This window comes from Cyphomyrmex costatus, unplaced genomic scaffold (genome assembly GCF_001594065.2).
Source record: "Cyphomyrmex costatus isolate MS0001 unplaced genomic scaffold, Ccosl1.0 scaffold281, whole genome shotgun sequence".
In the NCBI taxonomy this organism is placed as follows: domain Eukaryota; kingdom Metazoa; phylum Arthropoda; class Insecta; order Hymenoptera; family Formicidae; genus Cyphomyrmex; species Cyphomyrmex costatus.
Genome location: NW_017276922.1, coordinates 746129 through 768715, shown reverse-complemented (window position 1 = coordinate 768715; position 22587 = coordinate 746129). Strand labels below are relative to the sequence as shown.

General features: G+C 25.2%; 2 protein-coding genes across 5 annotated transcripts in view; both read left to right on the top strand.

The window, feature by feature from the left end:
- Window positions 1-2556: 2556 nt before the first annotated feature.
- Window positions 2557-17450, top strand: LOC108775026 (very long-chain-fatty-acid--CoA ligase bubblegum). 4 transcript variants are annotated; one of them, XM_018541300.1, is made up of 13 exons: window positions 2557-2634; window positions 11142-11208; window positions 12187-12238; window positions 12555-12762; window positions 13022-13156; window positions 13334-13529; window positions 13666-13767; window positions 13842-13988; window positions 15367-15842; window positions 15958-16172; window positions 16532-16683; window positions 16751-16876; window positions 17214-17450. In XM_018541300.1, exons 2-13 carry the CDS (start codon window positions 11143-11145, stop codon window positions 17406-17408), a joined length of 2070 nt encoding a protein of 689 aa, XP_018396802.1. In that variant the 5' UTR covers window positions 2557-2634; window position 11142; the 3' UTR covers window positions 17409-17450. The 4 variants fall into 4 exon arrangements, with proteins under 4 accessions (XP_018396802.1, XP_018396801.1, XP_018396804.1 ...); XM_018541299.1 differs by having other exon boundaries at window positions 11138-11208; XM_018541302.1 differs by lacking the exon at window positions 2557-2634 and adding an exon at window positions 9652-9669 and having other exon boundaries at window positions 11138-11208.
- Window positions 17451-20658: 3208 nt separating this feature from the next.
- LOC108775074 (very long-chain-fatty-acid--CoA ligase bubblegum) overlaps window positions 20659-22587 on the top strand; it is a 5131-nt gene continuing 3202 nt past the window's right edge. Inside the window, exons 1-6 of the mRNA XM_018541351.1 lie at window positions 20659-20713; window positions 20977-21184; window positions 21472-21606; window positions 21803-21998; window positions 22081-22182; window positions 22276-22422. Of these exons, the coding sequence (XP_018396853.1) occupies window positions 20665-20713; window positions 20977-21184; window positions 21472-21606; window positions 21803-21998; window positions 22081-22182; window positions 22276-22422 (837 nt within the window). The 5' untranslated portion in view covers window positions 20659-20664. The remainder of the gene's footprint in view (window positions 20714-20976; window positions 21185-21471; window positions 21607-21802; window positions 21999-22080; window positions 22183-22275; window positions 22423-22587) is intronic.

Here is a 22587-nt window from a genome sequence, read left to right as displayed (position 1 = left end):
CAAAAAATGTAACTCGTTACCGTTACAGTTACCAAAAAAAGAAAGTAACGCAGTTACCAGTAAAGTTACCAAAAAAGTAACTTGTAACTGTAACTTCGTTACAAGTAACGAGTTACTTCCATTCCCTGGTAACTAGTTACATTTGTTACTCGGTAACGAGTAACTGTAACTAGTTATTTTTAAAAAGTAACTTTCCATTCCCTGCTATTTAGAGGACTCTACTATCAGTTTATTGATATAGTTACATCGTATAAATAACAAGGATCAGTACTGTAAAGACCGAGTATAGCTATAATCATTCAGATCAGAGGCCAGTTACATACTATTACTTGCAAATTAGTAGCTCACACTGTATACATTAAGCACTTTATAAAAATAGTTAAGGGGTATGTATAATCGACTAGAATAATTACGAAATTTGTATTCTACATTTTTTATTCGATGGTCATTTAAAAAATTTGCTTCTGGATTGGCCTTGTATATCCTGAATACAAAGAGTATAATCCTGAACATGTAAACTCTATCTATTCTTATTCATATTTAATTTTATTTTTTATAATATTTTGAAAATATTCCAATTTTTTCTTAAAAATCATATATTTTGACAAGTACAATAAATACTAAAAATTGAAAAGTAATAAACATTGATAAATACTCAAAATAAATGGGTTAAAAATAAATTTGAACATACACCAACTTATACATTATTTTATTAATCTGTTCTATTGATAATTAGATATTTAGTATTTACAATTAGATATTTATGACACACACACGTGTCCATTTCCTGTTTGGAATAATTCAGAATTTTACATTTCTATTAAACTTTAAACGCTGAATAATTGAATTAAAAATGCAAATTTTGTTTTATGTAATCTTTGATGCAATTATGCAAAAAGCGAAAATATTAAAACCGGTTAAACAAGAAAAATCGTTTCGATCAGCTGCAAAAATGATAGATAGAGCGAGATTAAGCAATATGTACACTCTATAAAAATTTCGAAAATGATGGAAAAAACATATAATGCTGTTATACTTATTATGTACTAAATAGTACATAATATTTATAAAACATTTACAAAATACTTGTAAATATTTTGTGATCTTATATATAGATGGCGTAGATCATAAATATTTATTGTAAATATTACGAAATATTTTATGTAAATGTTGTAGTAAATGCTATAAAAAAGTTCAATAAGACATAAAGTTCAATAATCCATGTAAAAAGTATAATACTTACTATAGAAATATTTATCTATATTTTAATAATATTTTGAATAAACCCACTAAAATTGTTCATACATAAATATATATAAAATATGTTTTAAATTAAGGACAATATGGTAAGATATAATATAAAGATAGGGTAAAATAGCGTGATAATGATAAAGTGATAATGTATTATAAAAGTGTGATAAAAATTGTGATAACGTAACGTAAAGCAATATAATGTATTAATGCGACCAGTTAGCAGTTTTTAAAGGAAAAGCGAATAGGTTAGTTAGGATGAGGTAATATATGCGAAGGAGCGCATGTAAGGTATGGAAGGATGTGTGTGGATAAGTGGTATTGTAAACCAAGTCCCCTTCTTGGCTATTGTAAAGCTGAAGTGAATAAATATATTATTATAAAATATGTTTAAACATCCATAAATATGTATAAATATATATAATTATATGAAATATTTTCATATATGTTCGTAAAAAAAATCAAAGTTAGAGGAATTAAAAAAAAATTGCTTATATATAATTATGTATGTTTAACATACATAATTATATATAAGCAATTTTTTTTTTAATTCCTCTAACTTTGATTTTTTTTACGAACATATATGAAAATATTTCATATAATTATATATATTTATACATATTTATGGATGTTTAAACATATTTTATAATAATATATTTATTCACTTCAGCTTTACAATTATGTGGTTATATGTATATATTTATTTATGCATGAACAATTTTTACCGAGATACTTTGTATAAAATATGTATAAAATATTTATATAACATTTATACAAATAAAAGAAAGGCCAAGAGCCAAATGTTGACTTATAACAAACACACATACATAGATTTTTGTGAACATTGATAATGACCCGATCGGTGTCGAAACGTCTGATATTGTTGATATTATTATTTTATTTTTATTTTGTATTGTCTTTATTCAATTTGTAATGTTTATTAATTTAAATTAAAGTGTGTTTGTTATAAGTCAACATTTGCTTGGCCCTTCTTTTATTTTGTATGTTTTATACTAAAAGAGCCTTATATTATATTAAATTTATATAACATTTTTTTTAATGAATAGTAATAAATATTTATTATAAATATTCTGTGCTGTTTGAGCAACAATTCTTATATGTAATATAAACATAGAAAAAATTAAACAGATTTTAATTTTGTTTATTTGATTTTATATTGACGATAAAGCTAAAGACGTATTTCGCATTAATAGTGCACCAGACATCGGCTTATGTATAGCGTAATCGACATAGATGGATTGAGTTCTTGGCCAGTATTGCAGAAGCTCTCGTACGATACGGAGTGATCCGGCTCATAATCCAGAACATAACTTGAGCACGCGGGAATTGTCTTAGATAATTGAGAAGTAAGGGGAAAACAAGGTGAGTGCAAACAAAGTTGAATATCTGGAGACACATTGGACAAAATTATCAATTATTTAATATAAGACATAAACTATCTGATAAATCAATTGAATAAAATTTAAGAAATAACTAAAATTTAAAAAAGAGAAATATAAAAGATATAGGAAGATTTTTTATTTTATGTTACCTTTCTAGCATGACATAAAAGCTTTTAGATTTTTATTTGTACTGAGTAAAGAGAAGAAAATAATAGTATTATAATAAAACAAATGTATATATGTCAGTTCAATTATGACAGATATTTCTCCCGTTGTCCCTATAGATTTTTAATTTTAGTAAGTTTACAAATGTAAAGGTTACTAGAGTTTTACGCCTTAATTTCTTAAATGTAAAGGAAGTGAGAATCGTAATCGAAAAATCGAGATGTAGGTATATGATATTTTTATCTTTTTTATTTTCTAACGGTTATTCATAAGAAATCGTTTGAAGTGGTTTGAGACATTTGTACGGTGATTGCAGAAATTTTACTCTGAAGTCGATTAACATATCCGGTAAACTTGTATACGACAAACAAAATAGGCTCAAGAATTGGTATTAGATGCAATTGATAATCAGATTCAAATTAATTCTAACAATTATTTCTCAATTAACATATAACAATATTATTTTATCAGCCGTTAAAATTTATATAGTGATAATAGCCAATACTGAAAAATAATATAATTAATTACTGTCTTTCAATAATAAATTGGTCAGTATTAAGATTTAAAAAAAATTGTAATTTCATTTTGTTCAATATATACCATATATATAATAATTCATATCCATATTTTTAGTAATATTAAGTGAAAAATCAATTAATGAGATTAAACATACATAAATAAAAAAAATGCAATATTTACCGAAGGCGGTACTTCGTGCCTAATAATTTTTCATAATATAATATTCGCCTAAATATATTTTTAATAACTTATTCTGTATCATTTCTGATTTATACACAATTATCAACATTATTGTAGTATATAAAATTAAATATAAATTTATTAACTATTAAAAATAGTTCTTTTTGTGTATTAATAAAAACTTTTTTTTATCTACTACGCGTAGATAAATAATTTCTTTTTTATTATATTAATTACGTTTCTATTATGTATTACTAGAAGGCGTAAATATTGTATTTTAAATGATATTTATGCCTTATTTAACTGCCAGTTATAAAATGTAAATGCAACGGTTTTAAAATATCAATTTTTTGGATCAGCTGATGTATTGATAATCAGTATAGTCGTAATGAAAAGATAATTATTTAACATTTTAATCATATTTCTATGGCAGTATGCATAAATGTATAAATATTTAATATTTGTACAGATGGAGACAAAGTTTTTCAAGTTCTTCTCATTTCCTTCTGATGCCTTCTTCTTACTTCTTCTCATGCGTTACAAATGATCAGTCTGTTTAAAATAAAGTTAAATTAAAATGGGTTTTACTATCTATCTGTACCAGTAAAGTTTAATTCTATTCGATGTAAATACTTAAATTTACACTTTACAATTAAAGAAACTTTTTGCAAATAAATAATTAATATTTTATCGTATCATTGTCAATTGATTACTGGTTTTTTAAAATAGACACATATTATATAATTTTTATTTTTTGATTCTTATATGCCCTGTATTTATATATGTTTGTGTTTTGAATATTAAGAATCCTATATCTCATCTATTTTTTTAATATTTTAATATTAAAAGAAATGTTACCAGCTTATAATTAAGATTTGGAATGTAACTTTTGGATAAATTTACTTGAAATAAAGTTTCATGATAATATTTTTAAGATAATAATTATAAGATTTAACTTCAAAATATGTAGAAAATTAAAGTAATCTAAGAACTTTAAAGTATTTCAAGACTGACTTTAAAATAATCTTAGAAAAATTAATTATTTTCATTGCATGTAGAGGGAATTTTAAAAGTTTTTAAGTTTTAAAAGATAAAGCTATATTAATTTAAAGTAGTGCGCTGCATCGCCATTAACGTAGCAAAATTATATCTTCTCTAAAGTTTTTTTTGAGTTTTCTCTATAATTTTAACTAAAAATCTTAAGTACGAGTACTTTTTAAAGAACTTTCTAAGATAAATCTTCCCGAGCAAAAGAAAGAAGATATATATAAATAACAAAATATTCAAAAATTTTCTGATATAATTTTCTAATAATTCTCAACTTTTTCATAGCCTCTTTTGATATGTTTCTATATACTTGTATTCTTCTTTCGCAGAAACGTCATATTCCTTTGCATTAATGTTTTACATCATGCTATAACCGTCACAATCCCATTGTATATAGCAATTAACTTAAAGCTTTTAAGTAACATTGATCGGTTACGATCGATATAACTAAACAACGGTATAAATTATCATTATTATTTGGGACTTGTACATCTGCAATTGACATACTATATTTCTTAATGCTGTCAGTATTATCTGCGGTTTTACTCGAATATTTTAAATGTAATCGAAGGTTATTTCAAATATTAGCATGATTAAAAAGTCATCATGCAAAAATATATGTATGTATACATATATGTATAAATATTCATAAACATATATATGAAATATGCTCATACATGTTCATACTTCTTTTTTTTGTAAAATTACTTTTTAGTGTTGTAGTAATAATAATAATAATAATAATAATAATAACAACAACAATAATGAGAACAACAAAAATGATTAAAGGAATAATTTTTGCATTGTTTTATAAAAAATCAAGTTTGGTAAAATTTAAAGAAACTACTCATATACATAATTATGTATACAATTTTATGTATACATAATTATGTATACAATTTTATATATGTATAATTATATATGAGCAATTCTTTCGTAAATGCATCATGTAGTATCTGTTATCTGATAAATTATTATCCGCTACATATATCATATTCTCTGTCATTCGACAAATTATTATCTCTAATGAGTGAAAGAAATAAGCGTAAATTGCGTTTATCATAATTGTTTAATGATTGAAGAATTTAGAAAATGTTTGAAGTGCTCATCTTACAAACATAATCTAATTTAGTTACATAATATCTTATCAACAATTTTTAAATATATATTATTGCAATATTTTTTTTAATTCAGTGGAAAGTATTCAGGAACAGAAGGAACTTTTGGAAAAATTTACCTAAGAAAATCTGTAAAAAACTTAACATTTACTTACTGTAGAGAAAACTAAAAAAAAATCTAAAAAGGTAAAATTTAGAGAAAAAAGCTAAAAGAAATTAAAGAAACTTTTAAAGTTATAAAGCTTGCCACCAAAAGTCATTGTTCAATGTACCAAAAATGAAAATACAGCGCTGTGCATTTTATTCTCTCTTGTATGAATCTTATATGAGAAAATGTAGCACCCCCGCATCCATAAAGATGACGTCATATACTGTTCATGGGTAAACTTTAGGTGTTAACTTAGTTTTACTTTAAAACTTAAGAACATTTTAAAAATTCCAGATGCATAAAAAATAATAGAATCTTCAGTTCTTTTAAAACTTTTTAAGAGTCAGCTTTGAAATACTTCAAAAGTTTTAGATTACTTTTGATTAATCTTTTGTACACTTTAATTACCTCAAAAATATTTTATTAAACTCTTAATTATTTTTAAAAGCCTTGACTGACTCACAAGAGAGAGAAGAATGTGTGCTAGAATTTCACAAGTCATAGTGTTCTGCTTCTTACATAAGTAAACTTCTTATCATCTAATGCGAGGCTGCAAAACTTAATATTAAAACTTTAAAATACATACAACATGTGAAATAACACTGAGCAGTCGCACGCACTTCCTTTAATTTTGCATATATAATGATTTGAATCATTATTCATATAGTATATATATGTATATATGATGTTTTCAGTATGATGTTTTAATATCTAAATTAATTTTTTAGATATAACATATATTTGTTAGTTTTTTGTTTAGAGTTGCGTTGTAAGTCTGAAAAAATGTTCGGCACGCGATTGAGAGAACTACATACGCGATATATAAATTTACACATAATGATAATAAGCATCTTGATCTAGCTTTGACCGTGATAGGCTTTGCTTTGTGCTTCCTTCTTTCTTGTTATTGTTTAACAATTGTACGATCGTAAAAATAAGATTCCATTATTTGTTAATATATTTGTTATATCTAAAAAATACGAATATATATTCGTATATTTCACATGGCAATAATATAGTATACAAAATAATTTTATTATACAAAGTACAGAATAATATATGTTTGTAATGTGATAAATTTTAATAAATTAACATCAATTTTATGGTGCTGTATCCATATTTATTGATAACTTTCTTTATGGATCATAATGATAAAAAAGATAAATTTTCTTCACAAACAAATAAAAAAAAACTTTATTCAATCAGATATGGCTGATAGAAAATACATATGAATTCACATAGAAATATAATAATATCTAATATTATTATATTTTTCTATGTGAATTCATATGTATTTTCTGTCAACTATGCATCAAATATTTATCTAATTGAATGCAATTTTGAAATGTAATCTTAAATTTAAATTAGAATAATAATATCGTAATAACGTTAATAATAAATTTAATAACATTAATTCTAAAAATTATTATAAAAATGTCTTTTTTTCTTCATTTTTTAGATGTTTGTATTATATTTTGTAAAAAAAAATAGGAAGTAGTATTTATTTACACTTCAGCTTTACAAAAATAGCCAAGAAGGGGAAAAAAAATAGGAAAAAGATACTGAAAAACATAACGCGATAACACAAAGTTCAGTATAAAATTAGATCCGTGAAGATAGAAGTTTTACTTGAAGCATGATTACGTATCATATGTGTTGATATAATAATAATGCTGCTCACAAATTCAACTTTCATATTTTTTAAATTTTATATTTTAAATTTTATTCTTATTGCTAATATACTACACATAGTGTGTATATATACGTATTAATAATATATATATTGCTATACGTAAATTGTTTCTCTATTAATTTACTTTCAATTACGTATTTAATAAACTTCCAAAATTTTATGTGCATAAATATTCATATATCTATTCATAAATATATCATGAAAAATATTTATATAGCAATAAATTAAAACCTTTTCAGTAAAAATTATTGCAAAACTAGAACAATAAATTAAAATCTTTTCGGTAGAAATTATTACATAGCTCGAGATATATTACATTACATAATTAAACAATTGTTGTAAATTTTAAATAAATATTTTTTAATTTTTCCATATACATCTTTTGTTATCTTATTACACTTTTTTAAAACTTCATAACTCATTTTAAATAAATAAATACATATATATGATTTTTCATGTAAAATTTTAGTAAAAATATATTTTAATCTTACAAATTTATACTTACATTTACATCAGTTTGAGATATTTTAATTCGATAATGTTATTCCTCACTCATGGTCGTATTTGAACTATTATCGTAATTTGCAGTTATTATAGTTCCAAAATATACCTATATCAAATTATAAAGTAAGTCAAATGTAATTGAATAAGTAGCGCTCTTGTGTTGTGAATGTCTTATATAATGATATGACATTTATTTTCCAAATGTCATGTAATGAATAAGAAATTGCGTTTGAATGCAATAGGGTTATAACGAATAAATAATGTTGTACATATAATAGCTATGATTTAGTTAATGCATATTATTAAAAATTGCTAAAACTTTCTAAAATTTAGCAGTTTTTAAAAATTTGTAAAAGAATTGTTTAATATTGTGGCACAATTTGCGTAGAACTAATTTTACACTAATATTATATATGTATAATGTACACATAAACAAACTGTAACTAGAGTATACAAAAACAGTTCAACTAAATCTGAACTACTAACAGTAATCGATAAAATCATTATAAATAATCGAAGAAATGAGTACTCATTTATTTGTGTTTATAGAAAGAAGTTATATATAAACTTTTTATATAACTTTACGAGCACTACTTCTCTGTTTAACATATTCTCCATTTTTCTTTTTTATTTTTGTGTAATTTTATAAGTGGCAATAGGTTGCATATTGTCTGCAGTCGCATAACTTATACTTCCTTACTCTGTATGTAGATTTATAAATTTCTTTTTCGAATATAAAGCATGACAATTTAACAATTCTTCATGCAAAGCTATGCTTGGATGAAAAATTTGTTTTTCTATTTATTCAAACTATAGAATAAGTTTGAAGCGAAAAATGCTATTATAGAATATGACATAGAAAATGCAATTTACATAGTTAATATTATGGAAAGAAACATAAGTCATCAACTACGTTATCTTTATGTAATCTAAAAGTGTATTTTTATAACTGTTTTTTGCACGATATTCGCAATTCCTTTTTTTCAAACGTCGAGTAATTTTTTGCGTTTATGAAAAACATTGATTTCTTAAAGGGGCGGAATTTCTGTCATCCGGTGCAGATACATGTAATATTGTGACGTTCTTGTGACATTGATCCTTACAGTCAGTCTAACGATTAAGATAATTTGCGAGTTTGCGTAACACGTCTTCAACAAATGCTAATATGGGTGTACTTTGAACATTTATAACAAAAATAAAGCAATCACGTATCGTACGATCGTTACTTGTCAACAATCTCATATATTATACTTTTAAAAACCTTCTCTATATCAATATATCAAATGAAAAGGAAACGATTTAAACGTTTGCAGATTTAATAAAAAAATGATAAATTAAAGTTTTAAAATCCTGCAAAGCTAACGTCAAAATCTGTAACAGTTGACTGACGTCACTTTGTTTGACTTTTTAAATTAATGTTGACTAAAGGTACTAATTATAATTTTATAGACCCAAAATGATATAAAAATGACTAATTTATTAAATGTAAGTTTATTCAAATAAGCGAGAAAGAATATCTTTGGTTAAAGCTCATGTTGGTGCTTAAGTTTATTTTAATAACAATATTTCAAATTTTCAGATATAATATCTAGATATAAAAAATGTAATTGAGTGGATCCATCTTCCACTCTGATTAAAAAGGTAATTCATATTAGTAATTCAAATTTTACGTTTCTATTTTAACCCTCAGTACACACAATTGGATTATTCGTATCTTGCACATTTGTTTTCTTTGAATAGGAATATCAAGTAATTGTTATAACATCTATATACAATTTTTTTAAATACACAATTTCATAAATATTATAAATGTATTGTCTAAAGATATTAAAGTATATATAAGAATTACTTAATAATTTTTTTATATTTTTTAAAGTAATGAAAATTAACCTACAAAGAACCAATAAGAGTAAAAAAATCGAAAAATCATCGTATATACTAATGATTAAGAATATGTGTTTATATGTAGAACTGTATAAGAGACACATGTGTAATTTGAACAACTTTCAGTTTCATTTATATTTATTAAATGATCGTTTTATTGCGCTTTTGTATATTAAAAATCAACGTTTTAAAAAGCGATTTTAATTATTTGTGCTATTTTGTACTTTGGATTGATGACGCAAGCATAATTAAATAATGCACATTGATAAGTGTAACTAAGTTTATTCTTTCACATTATCAATTCTAATAGTATACTATTCATCATTAGTATAAATATTCGTAATAGTTTCAATGTTTAGTTATTTAAATTATGTTAACTTCAAAAAAGGCAAATTAAAAATAAATAGTTACCGATAAAGTGTAACTAAATTAAGTTAAAAATTTAAGAGTCTAAAATGTAACTGAGTGTGTGTGTGTGTGTGTGTGTGTGTGAAGTTAAAATTAATTAATTTTTTAACTTTATAACTTAACTTTCAACTTTTTAATTTAGTACTACTCAACTCTGCCAATTTTACTTTTCTATACATGTTTCTTATATCATATATATATTTATTTTTTACATGTTAACTCTTTTTTACGTGTAATTTAGATATTGTGCAATTATTTTATTATATTCGATTATAAAATAATCGAATAAAATAGCGTTAAATAAATAATTCAAATTTTTTTACATCTTTATTTAATTAAAAATTCTAATTGTTGAAAAATAAAAACGAAACATATTTTTCTAAAAATTACATTATTTCAACATAATATGTAATATCCTTTCACAACTAGCTATTATCAAGTTATATGTTAAATCTGAAAATTTAATAATATTCTAATAAATAAACGCAATTTACTACTTATTATTAAATTTTTATATTAATTAGATATACAATTTTGCTGTTTCTTTATTTACCATTTCTATTTGCTTTTTCTTTTATCGTATATCGATTTTTTATTACGCATATATGTATCAAAGCATTACATTAAAATAGATATAAATACATAAGTCTCAAAAAGATATACAAATATAATTACAGCCGATTTTCTGACAACAATTAAGATATTAATAAAGCTACATGAACAGTAGTTTGTTTTTTATTATGAATTTAATAATAAACTTAATAGTAAAAATTAAAAATAAGTTCTTTGTCTATTTTATTATCTATTATTATTTCAGGTAGAATGTCCGTATCTCAGGTCATACAGTCACATGGTCATCGTGTAAATGGATTTACACGAGATGATAAGGTATGATATTTATAAGGAAAAAAATATATATATGGTTGAGTCACCGCGTCATTCATTTGCTCAAACAAACGTGTTTCATCGCGAATAGTAACTGCAATAAATATATCGTATTTCTTTGCACAATTATACCCTCATTACATAGTTCAATTAAGATTTCATCTATTACTTATTTTATACGTTCATTAATTTCATCGGAAGCTGATATTATACGTATGTATAGTGAATAACTCGTCAAATATAAGTGTCAACCATTATCATTTTTCCGTCAATGAATATATCGCTTCTCTTTTTGCCATTCATAATACGTTAACTTAATATATCATATAGTATACATACGTAATTATTTTGCGTACTGACTGTACATAAGTGTATATGTAGTTGGACTTCGTAATTACATTATTACACGCACGCACGTTTAGAAACATCTTACAATTTTAATTTAAAAAATTATACAAGTTTCTCACAATATATTCTAATATTACTTGACATTTTTATTTAAGAATGTGTGTCAATAAAAGAACACATAGCTTAATTCATTGTGTCACAGTGACATTATGAATCACAGAGATAATACAGATATTTATGGAATTGCAAAATTCTAACAGTATTGTAATAATTTAAAGTTAGTATATACATATGTATTAATTGTTTAATACAAATTTTTGGTATTCATTAAACGATTTCAGTTCTTTAGAATCATTTGTGCGTTAATGATGGTCATCCATATGTGGACAAACAAGAAAAATGTTTATATTAATAATTAAAAAAGACTAATGCATATTAAATTTTAAATTTGAAATTAATAATTCCTGTGAAAATGATAATGGTTTGCTTAATGACTTTTTGCTTGGTTACGTGGATGGCCATCATTAACATATGTATAATATAAGTAATGCCACACTTTAAAAAACTCACTTAAAATTTATGTCATGGTATTTTAACATTAAACACACAAACTGGATGAAAAATTTGTTGCAGGAGATGACTCAATCAATCAGATATGCATCGGCTAGTGAAACTGGTCTCGATGGTAATTCCATTATAAGGCTTTCATAATAAAAATTTTTTAGTATCGTTAATTTTTTTTTTTTATATAATAAATCTATCGATCTCTCCTTTTACAATTATCCATTACAATGCTAGAGTATTACTGTTATTTATCCTACTTTACTTTGTAGAAAATTATTTATAAGCTCTGCCCACAACAAAGTATACATTTTTCTAAGCAAATTAATTTTTGTAAATCGTTATTTTTTTTAAACAATGTACAAAAATTGCTATACTTGATTTAAATCGTTATTTTATTTAAATAAAAAAATAAAATATTTTTATTTCCATATTTTTAGGACCTGATCAAGTGCTACCTGCGGACACGGATACTACATGTAACGTCGACGGCAAAGTACGAATAAAGTTAGATAGCAATGGACCTAATTCATGCATGCCCTTATCAATCCCTGGAGTTTTCATGAAAACAGTAAAACTTTATCCTGATCATATAGCGATAGTCTCTAAACCTGATAATAACGGCAAAAGAACCATGTACACTTTCCGGTATGTATAAAAAAAAACAATTTTATAATAAAATTTGTTGTTCCTTTCATTTATCATAATAATTTAGGTGCAGTAAGACTTATCAGAATAATGTCTCTATTTATTTATTTTTTGTAAAGTAAAAATATTATTTTGTGTACAAATGTTCTCTCTTCTTCTCGATTTGATTTACAGGAAGTTTTAATAAGTTAGCAAAACTAAATTTATCGCATTGAATAGTACAATCAACTTTATGCAATTTTGTTAATTTGAATTACAGAGAATACGAGTTTATGGTAAGAACCGTCGCAAAAGCATTTCTGAAGCTGGGTTTGGAGCGATATCATAGCGTCTGTATAATAGGATTCAATAGTCCGGAATGGTTCATTACAGAACTTGCGACTATATACGCTGGGTAAAAAAGCTTAATTGTTTTATATCAAAATAAACATCATCTATAACTTATGCGTACTTTTAATAATTCATAATTTGCTTATATAGCAATGTAATAATAAAAAAAAGATGTAACGTTTTCAACAACGTATATTTATTTTTCCGATTTTTAGATAAATAGATCATCGTTCTTTTTTAGTGGATTGGCTACAGGGATTTATACTACAAATTCTCCAGAGGCGTGTCAATATTGTGCTGAACACAGTCGGGCAAATATAATAGTTGTTGAAGATGAGAAACAATTGCGAAAAATCTTGCAAATAAAACACAATTTGCCTCACTTGAAAGCAATTGTTCAATATGATGGCAAACCAATCGAAAAGGATATTTTGAGTGTAAATTAATTACATGCTTCTCTCTCTCTCTCTCTCTCTCTCTCTCTCTCTCTCCCCCCCTCTCTCTTTCTCTCTCCCCTCTCTCTCTATCTTTTTATTGAGTATACAACTTATTTTATTACTTATTGTTTCTCAGTGGGACGATTTATTGAATATAGGTAAAGAAGAATCGGAGGATAAATTGTTATCTGTATTAAAGACGATAGGAGTAAATGAATGTTGCATTTTAGTGTACACGGTGCGTTACATTTATCACAGTAAATCAAATTGAGAACGTTAAAATATTTAATTTACTATTTGCAATCTTTACAGTCGGGAACAGTTGGAAAACCAAAAGCTGTAATGTTAAATCATGATAATATATTACACTGCATACGGATACTTACACCAATATTACAAATAAAAGACAAATCAGAAGTTATAGTTAGCTACTTGCCATTATCTCATGTTGCAGGACAGGTGAGATGTTCCAAATAGAATAATATATTTTAGGTATCTTATAAGTATAAATACTTTGCTAATATTACAGAATTGAAAAAGTTACTTTTTAAACATAGCTACTTACAGTTACTTAGAAAGTGATGAAAAGACACTTTACATTTCATATACAATTATAATATATATATTTTTATACTGCATATATATGTACTTATATATGTAATTTTATAAAAAACAAATTTTATAAAATGTTAGGAATAAAAGTATATTTTAATTACAAAAAATAATCACAGATTCTTCATTGAACACTTCATTTCGGTCTCAGTCCATATGTTAAGAAATAAATTTAAAATATAAAATGTAACTAAATAGAAGTAAATGTTAAATTAGTTATAAATAACTAATGTTATAAATAAAGAAGTACCTTTCAAACTTACATTTTAATGCACATTTTCACGCATATAAATTACACACAGTTGGGAAGTAATATACTATTTGTAACGTTGTCACCGTTATAATTACTTCTTTTTAGTAACAATGTTGTATTTTTTAACGCAGTTACATTTTTTGCACACTAAATGTGTACAGTAAATTTTAAAGAAAGGAAATTTTTATAGTTACTTTTTACCATATTGTGATTAACTATATATTGCTATATATAACGATATATAACTAGATATTGCAAATCTCAATTAAATTGGTCAATTTGAGCAATATTGAATGTCACTTTTGTATACAAAATGTACCAAATTACTTTTTTAAAGTGGCATTCAATATTGTTCAAATTGACCAATAAAATTAACAAGGTCGGAAATGTCCCTCACCGATTTTAATGTGCTTTGGATATTATATCGAGGTTTAAGGGGTAAAATAATCCTCGAAAAAAATGGATTTTTTTGTTTTTAGCGAATATCTTCAAAACTATGCCGCATATGAAAAAATATTTTGTACAAAATTTTTTTTTAATAGGGGTGGAGGTTAATTAAAGAATTTGATATTTTTAAAAATGACTACACTATTATATACAACATAAAATACTGTAAAACTTTTGTATAAAACATTTTTTCATATGCGGGATAGTTTCGAAGATATTCACTGAGAATGAAAAAAATCTATTTTTTTTCGAGGGGGTGTTTCACCCCCTAAATCTCGAGATAAACCGCTATAAAAAAAATATAGGTCAAACAATTTTGATACTCTACAACATATTCAAAGTGCATTGAAATCGGTGAGGGACAGTTCCGACCGTTCCCTTGTAAAATAGTTAATTTTCTATTGGATAACAAATGACGGTAATAAGTTATCTTTTTGACTTTCCCAAATCTGTAAAATTACATCTGAATATCTATTACAATAGATAGAAAAAAAAAAATTTATAATCATGTTTTATTAATTTTAGTTAATTGACATCATAGCAAACATTATGATAGCGACCACAGTATACTTCGCAGATCCAGGTGCGTTAAAGGGTACTTTAATAAACACGCTACTTGTGGCACAACCAACCATTTTCATGGGAGTACCCAGAGTATGGGAAAAAATATATGAAAAGATGCAAGAGAAAGCGCGTAGTAACGGTATAATAAAAACTTGGATTGCTAAATGGGCAAAAGCACAAAGTCTTCATTATTACACGAATAAAATGAATGGCATAGATTACAAACATTGGGGTTACGTCTTTGCAAAATGGCTTGTTTTCGACAAAGTCAAAGCAGCATTGGGTTTAAATAAGTGCCATATCTTCGCTACCGCAGCAGCACCCATCAATATCGATATTAAAAAGTATTTCTCGAGTTTAGACATACCTCTAATAGAGGTGTATGGAATGTCTGAATGTAGTGGACCTCATACACTAATCGATGTTAAAGAATATAGGTAAATTATATCTGCTTTTATTCTTTACATCATAATAAATTTTATCATAACAAGACGATTTAAATATTTTTAAAATATACTGTATACACTAAACGTTATTTTTATTTATTTATAGCCTGTATGGTGTAGGAAGAACTATACCTGGATTATATACAAAATTAGATAACATAGATGAACATGGTGAGGGAGAGGTTTGTATGGGTGGACGACATATATTTATGGGTTATTTAAATAATCCTGAAAAAACCGAAGAAGCCAAAGACAACATCGGCTGGTTACATAGTGGTGATCTTGGCAAATTCGATTCGAAAGGGAATTTATCTATTACTGGTAAACATTATACGCGTTTTATGCCTATTGACATTTATAATTATGTAATATTTCAGTAAAAATTGTTTCAATAATTCTTATAGGTATTGGAACATTTTTTAAAAACACTAAAAAAAGCATATCCTTTTCAGATTTTTTATATTGTACATATAAAATTTTAAATATTCTAAAATTTATAAGATTTCTTCTTATATTTTTAATATTTAAAGATTCTAAAATATTTTTATATAACAATTTCTTTTTAAATTATATATAAAAAATTCTCAGCAAAATTTTCATCAGATTATTGTTAAAAATAATCACATTTGTGTTATGTCAGTAGATACGATATATAATATTTTACACACATACATTCGCAGGTAGAATAAAAGAACTTATAATCACAAGTGGAGGGGAAAATGTGGCACCATATAATATCGAACAGTCGATATTATCAGAATTACCATATTTAAGCAATGCTATGGTAATTGGAGATCAAAGAAAATATTTAACAGTCCTTGTCACGCTTAAGGTACAATACGAGAAAATAAAATATAAATTTAAAATTATAAATATTTAAATAATGTTTTTTTTTTCAGAGTAATATGGATGAAGAAACTGGGGCGCCATTAAATACGTTGACGCTAGATGTATTAAAATGGACACAGTCTATCGGTAGTAGTGCCAAAACGGTTACTGAAGTCATAAGCTCTCGAGATGCAGCCGTAAGTCTTAAAAGAAACTCATAATATTATTTAAAATATTTTGTATAATAAAAACATATTTATTTCTTAAGTACGAATCCAGCAATAAATGAGCGTGAACAAACGCATGAACAAATAATTTTTGTAGTACATAATAATTTACTGGCGATGCATTAGTTAAATATTGATAATATTGGAACAATGTTAGTGGGACAATATTAATACTGAGCCAATATTATGCCTAATACTTGTGCTACTAAAGTTATTTTAATGGAATGACATCGCTTATACGCCAACATTCTATTTGCTCATTTGATCTGGATGTTTAAATATTACAAAATGTTTCTTGATCTTTTAGATATACGAAGAAATCAACGAGGCAATTAAGAGAGCAAATATACAAGCCATAAGTAATGCTCAAAAAGTACAGAAATTCGAAATTCTTCCTCATGATTTTTCAATTCCAACTGGCGAATTGGGGCCCACGTTAAAGCTTAGAAAGAACGTTGTTCTGAAGATGTATGCTGATTTAATAGATAGAATGTACGAATAAACTATAAACGCTACTTAATAAACTCTGATTAACAGAAATATTACAACGATTTTATAATTTCACTTTCAACGAAATAATAAATATAATGTAACACAAGTGTAGTACGTAACAATTACATCGTCAAGTGTGAAATTATAACATTGATTCTATGTTGCTGTTAATTAATGTTTATTTGATACTATCATAATATGGAACATTCTTATATCGCTTTTTACCGATACCTTGACATACAAAACATTAAATATTTTATAAGCGAGATGTTTAAACATTTTGATGCATATTTTAAGTCAGGTGGTTAAAGGAAATGAGAAGAATGTTAAGTTTTGACAATTTTTTAACTAACATGTTCAATTAAAGTTTTAAGATGTATAAATTATATTAAAGGCTGTATACTTAAGCGAAAAGTAGGATATCATTTATCTTAGAGATATATCAGGAGAAATCGTGATCGAAGACAATAATGTTATCACATTTAGTAATAAGAATTATTAAGACATCAAGACATTTTAAGAATTAACAACATCATTAAACAAGATGATATAGGTATTCATTAGAGATAAGCATTTTTATATATAGATATAAACATTATATTGAAACTATTGACAGCTGTTTTCTTTAATTGTCTCTTTGTCAATTATAAATAAAAATAATTGTCGTACAGTATACTAGGCGTCATTGATGCCTTCCCACTTAAAATTATTTTCCTCGCTGATTGAATACATCATATCTAAATATTCGTTTATCACAATTTTTAATTCATCAATGTTGCTTCGAAATTACATGTCTAATAGAATACTTTAATATTATTTAATAGATAATTAATATAAGGGAAAAAACTAAAAAACAATCAATTTTTTAAAACATAATAATAATCGTGAATAAGTTGTTTTAAATAAATTTTGTTCATTTATATACACGCATATATTGCATACTTTTAAAAACTTTGGCTTTTGTTATATACTTTTAGAAATATATTTTGGTAGTGTTACAACACACGTTATAAAAATTCATATTTAAAAATTAAACTTAAAAAAGTACTTTAATAAAACGTTAAAAATTGTTGATAATAAACAACAAAAATGATTTCAAAATAAATTCCTATTTGCAATGACATTACAGTTTAAAATTCGAATAAATTATTGCACCTTTTATAAATTGTAATAGAGCTAAATAATTTTAAATTAGATGTAATTAAATAGTAAAAATTAATAGCGCAAAATTGAACGATATGCATACTTTGCGAATACACAAAAATTCAAAAATTATTAAAAATATTACATTTAATGTAAACTTAATGTGATTTAATTTAACATCGTAACAATTTTTATGATGCTATTGGAAAAATGATAATTTGATTTTGTTAAAGCTAAAACATGTTTCGCATTAATAGTAACATAAGCCACCAGATGGCTTACATATGTGTGTATATATATATATAGCATAATTGAAATTATGGGTTGAGTTTTTAGTTAGAGTATTGTAAGAGTTACCGCCCGATACGAAGTAATCAACAGTGATCCAGCTCATAATCCAAAACATAACTCGATCACATAGGAGAATTATTTGTTTAGAATTTTAAATAGTTAAGAAATAAGGAAGGCAAGGTGAGTAAAATGAGTGAATATTTGTAGTTGTATTGAGCAAATATATGCAAGGATGACACAAATATAACTAAGACTTTTTTACGTGTAAATATACAAATCAATATTAGAGGTATTTACACTAAATAAAAAGAAGGAGATAAATAAAAACAAATTTTTATTTTCGCGCTCTATGTAGGCTTCCAAAATTCATTGTTAATTAAATATCTATATAGTTTACGTTGTGTGTGAACATGTATATATATTACACATACATAAAATGAAGAAAAAATATAGAACTGGTTTTTCTCTCCAATACTTTGATTTCGAGATTTTCAGTTCGAAAACAATACATTAGAGAGAAAAATGTTTCATATAAAAGTAATAAGGTTTCAAAATGCATGTTAAGTTTATTTGATCTTGAGAGTATATACAAAGTACGAAGGTGCTGTTAAAATCAATTTTAAAATTTTTTATGAAATCAGAAATCTCCACTTTTTATTCAACATTTTTGTAGTTGATATTAAGATCTTTTCAAAACACTACAATAAAACTTCTTTTAGTTATGTATTAATAATTTAAGAGCGATATTTTTATACTTTTTATTTTCTAATGTTTATATAGATGAGTAATCGGTTAATAAGTAAATAAGATTTAAATATTTTTACAAAAAAGATATTTTCTCTCATCTTTTACATTAAATAAACATTTTATAAATAACAAGTATCAGGGCAATCAATTTCAACTTCTAGCGATTATTTTTTAATTAATGTATAACAATATTAGTATGTGAGTTATCTTTTTCTTTTGTTCAATATACATGTAACCCACATTTCTTATTCCATATTACTACTAATTTAAATTTAATTAGCATTATTACGATATAATATTAAATATAGAAATATGGAATATCATATTGAATATTAAAAACGGAATTTTTTGCATTAATTAGTATCTTGATATATCTGTCTGTGTAAAGCTTCGTTTTAATTTTATTAAGTTAATAAATTTATTGTTGTTTTAACTGAGGAAATTGCTCGATAATAGATAAATGATTATCTCTTCATAATAATTGCAACCAGATGGATATCAGTCTACTGTAATAACCTTTATTTTGTTAAAGAAGGCTAAAAGATTAGTCGTAACATGTACTAGTTAATTTCTTATTATTATTAAAAATACAGCTTTTTCAAAGTAAAACTGCGCACCGTCTACACTGCCAATTCTCAATTGTCCATTTGTCATTTATTTATTTAAAAGTGTTCACATGTTTCAGCTTCTTTTCAGCTTCTTTTAGAATATAATTGAATTAGAACAGAAGCAAACTATGAAGTAAATACTACATTTAACAGCGTACTTTTATAATTACTTTTTGCATAATATTTGTTCGATATAATAAGTTTCTTTTCTTTTGCAAATCTTTCGCGCGCTCTTTTGCGATTTGAAAAACAATAGGAGCGAATTCTTCGAGAGGTTCTCCATATATTACAGAAAACTGTAAATCAAATATAATTTTATCGGTTCGATTATGACTCCGATGTTATTAACTTTGTCGAATTTTATATTTGTAATTTCGATTTTGACTCGAGAAAAAAGGTTAAAAATGTTAATTCTAAATTCTTGCTCAAAATAAAAATATCATCATTTTAAATTTATAAATCGGGTTGTTGCAGAAGATGAATCAGTCAACTACATATGCATTGGCTAATGAAACTGGTCTCGATGGTAATTCTGTCATAATATATTAAAATAACATTTTAGTTGCAGTAATTTCGCTTATCAATCTCTCCTTGAAAAATTATCAATTACGAACATCAGCGCATTATCATTATATATCCTGCTTTTTACATAGATAATTATTTATAAATTCTGCTGACAGAGCCTTTTTTTTTCTTTTATATTAAGCAATTCAGTTTTTAAATTAAAATTTTGCAAATTTTTATTTTTTGAATAAAAAAAGTAAAAATGTTTATATTTTAATATTTTAGGACCAAATCAGATATTATTTACGGACGTAGATACCACATCTAACGTTAACGGCAGAGTACGAATAAAGTTGGATAACAATGAATCGAATTCATACATACCTATATCAATTCCTGGAGTTTTGACCAAAACAGTAAAGCTTTATCCCAATCATATCGCGTTAGTTTCTAGACCTGATGCCAACGGCAAAAGAACCACATATACTTTTCAGTATGTATAAAAAAAAAGAATAAAAAGATATAGTAAAACATTTGTTTTTCTTCATTATCACAGTAGTAATATAAGTATGATAAAACATGTAAGACTAATTTCTCTATTAATGATTTAGTTAAAATATAAATATTATCTTTATACAAACTCCTTTTTTTCTATTCTTCTCAATATGATTTACTGATGGTTTACTGATTTGCATATAAAATCAAATGAGTTTAACGACTATATTTACCTCGATAAACGATACCATTAATTTTGTACAATTTTGTTAATTTATATTACAGAGTATATGAATCTGCTATAAGAATCGTCGCGAAAGCGTTTCTAAAGCTGGGTTTAGAACGACATCATAGCGTCTGCATAATAGGATTTAATTGTCCGGAATGGTTTATTACCGAACTTGCGACTATATATGCTGGGTAAAAAGACTTAGAGCCATTTTATATCAAAATAAGCATCAATTATAATTTACACTTACTGTTTACATATTCATAATATTGCTTATATAACGATACGATAATAAAAAGCTATATAACATTTTCATTAATATGTATTCTTCATTTTCTATTTTTTAAATCAAATATTTAAAGTAAATAGACCACCATTCCATTTTAGTGGAATTGCTACAGGGATTTATATTACAAATTCTCCAAAAGCGTGCCAATATTGTGCTGAACATAGTAGGGCAAATATAATAGTTGTTGAAGATAAGAAACAATTGCAGAAAGTTTTGCAAATAAAACACAATTTGCCCCATTTGAAAGCAATTGTTCAATATGACGGTATACCTACTGAAAAGGATGTTTTGAGCGTAAATTGATTAATTCTTGTCTAATATTTTTTTATTTAGTTAATTTAGTATATACAACTAATTATTATTTATTTTTTCTCAGTGGGATGATTTATTGGATATAGGTAAGAAAGAATCGGATGATAAATTATTATCTGTATTAAAGACGATAGGAATAAATGAATGTTGCATTTTAATATATACGGTACGTTGAATTTATCACAGTTAATCAAATTGTAACTGCTATAATATGTACATATATTTAATACATAATTTTTTTTATTTACAATCTTTATAGTCCGGAACAGTTGGAAATCCAAAAGCTGTAATGTTAAACCATGATAATGTGTTGTTTAACGTGCGGGCATTGTTACCAATGCTACAGATGAAAGAAAAATCAGAAGTTATAGTTAGCTATTTACCACTATCTCATGTTGCAGGGCAGGTAAGATATTTCAAATAACATAATATATATTTTATCTGTATCTTAATAAATAAAAATCTATCGGTGGCATTACAACAGTCAATATACATTTCCACGTATATAAATTACAAAAAATTTATAAATATATTCACATTTGGAGATATACAGATGTGTGTGTGTGTGTGT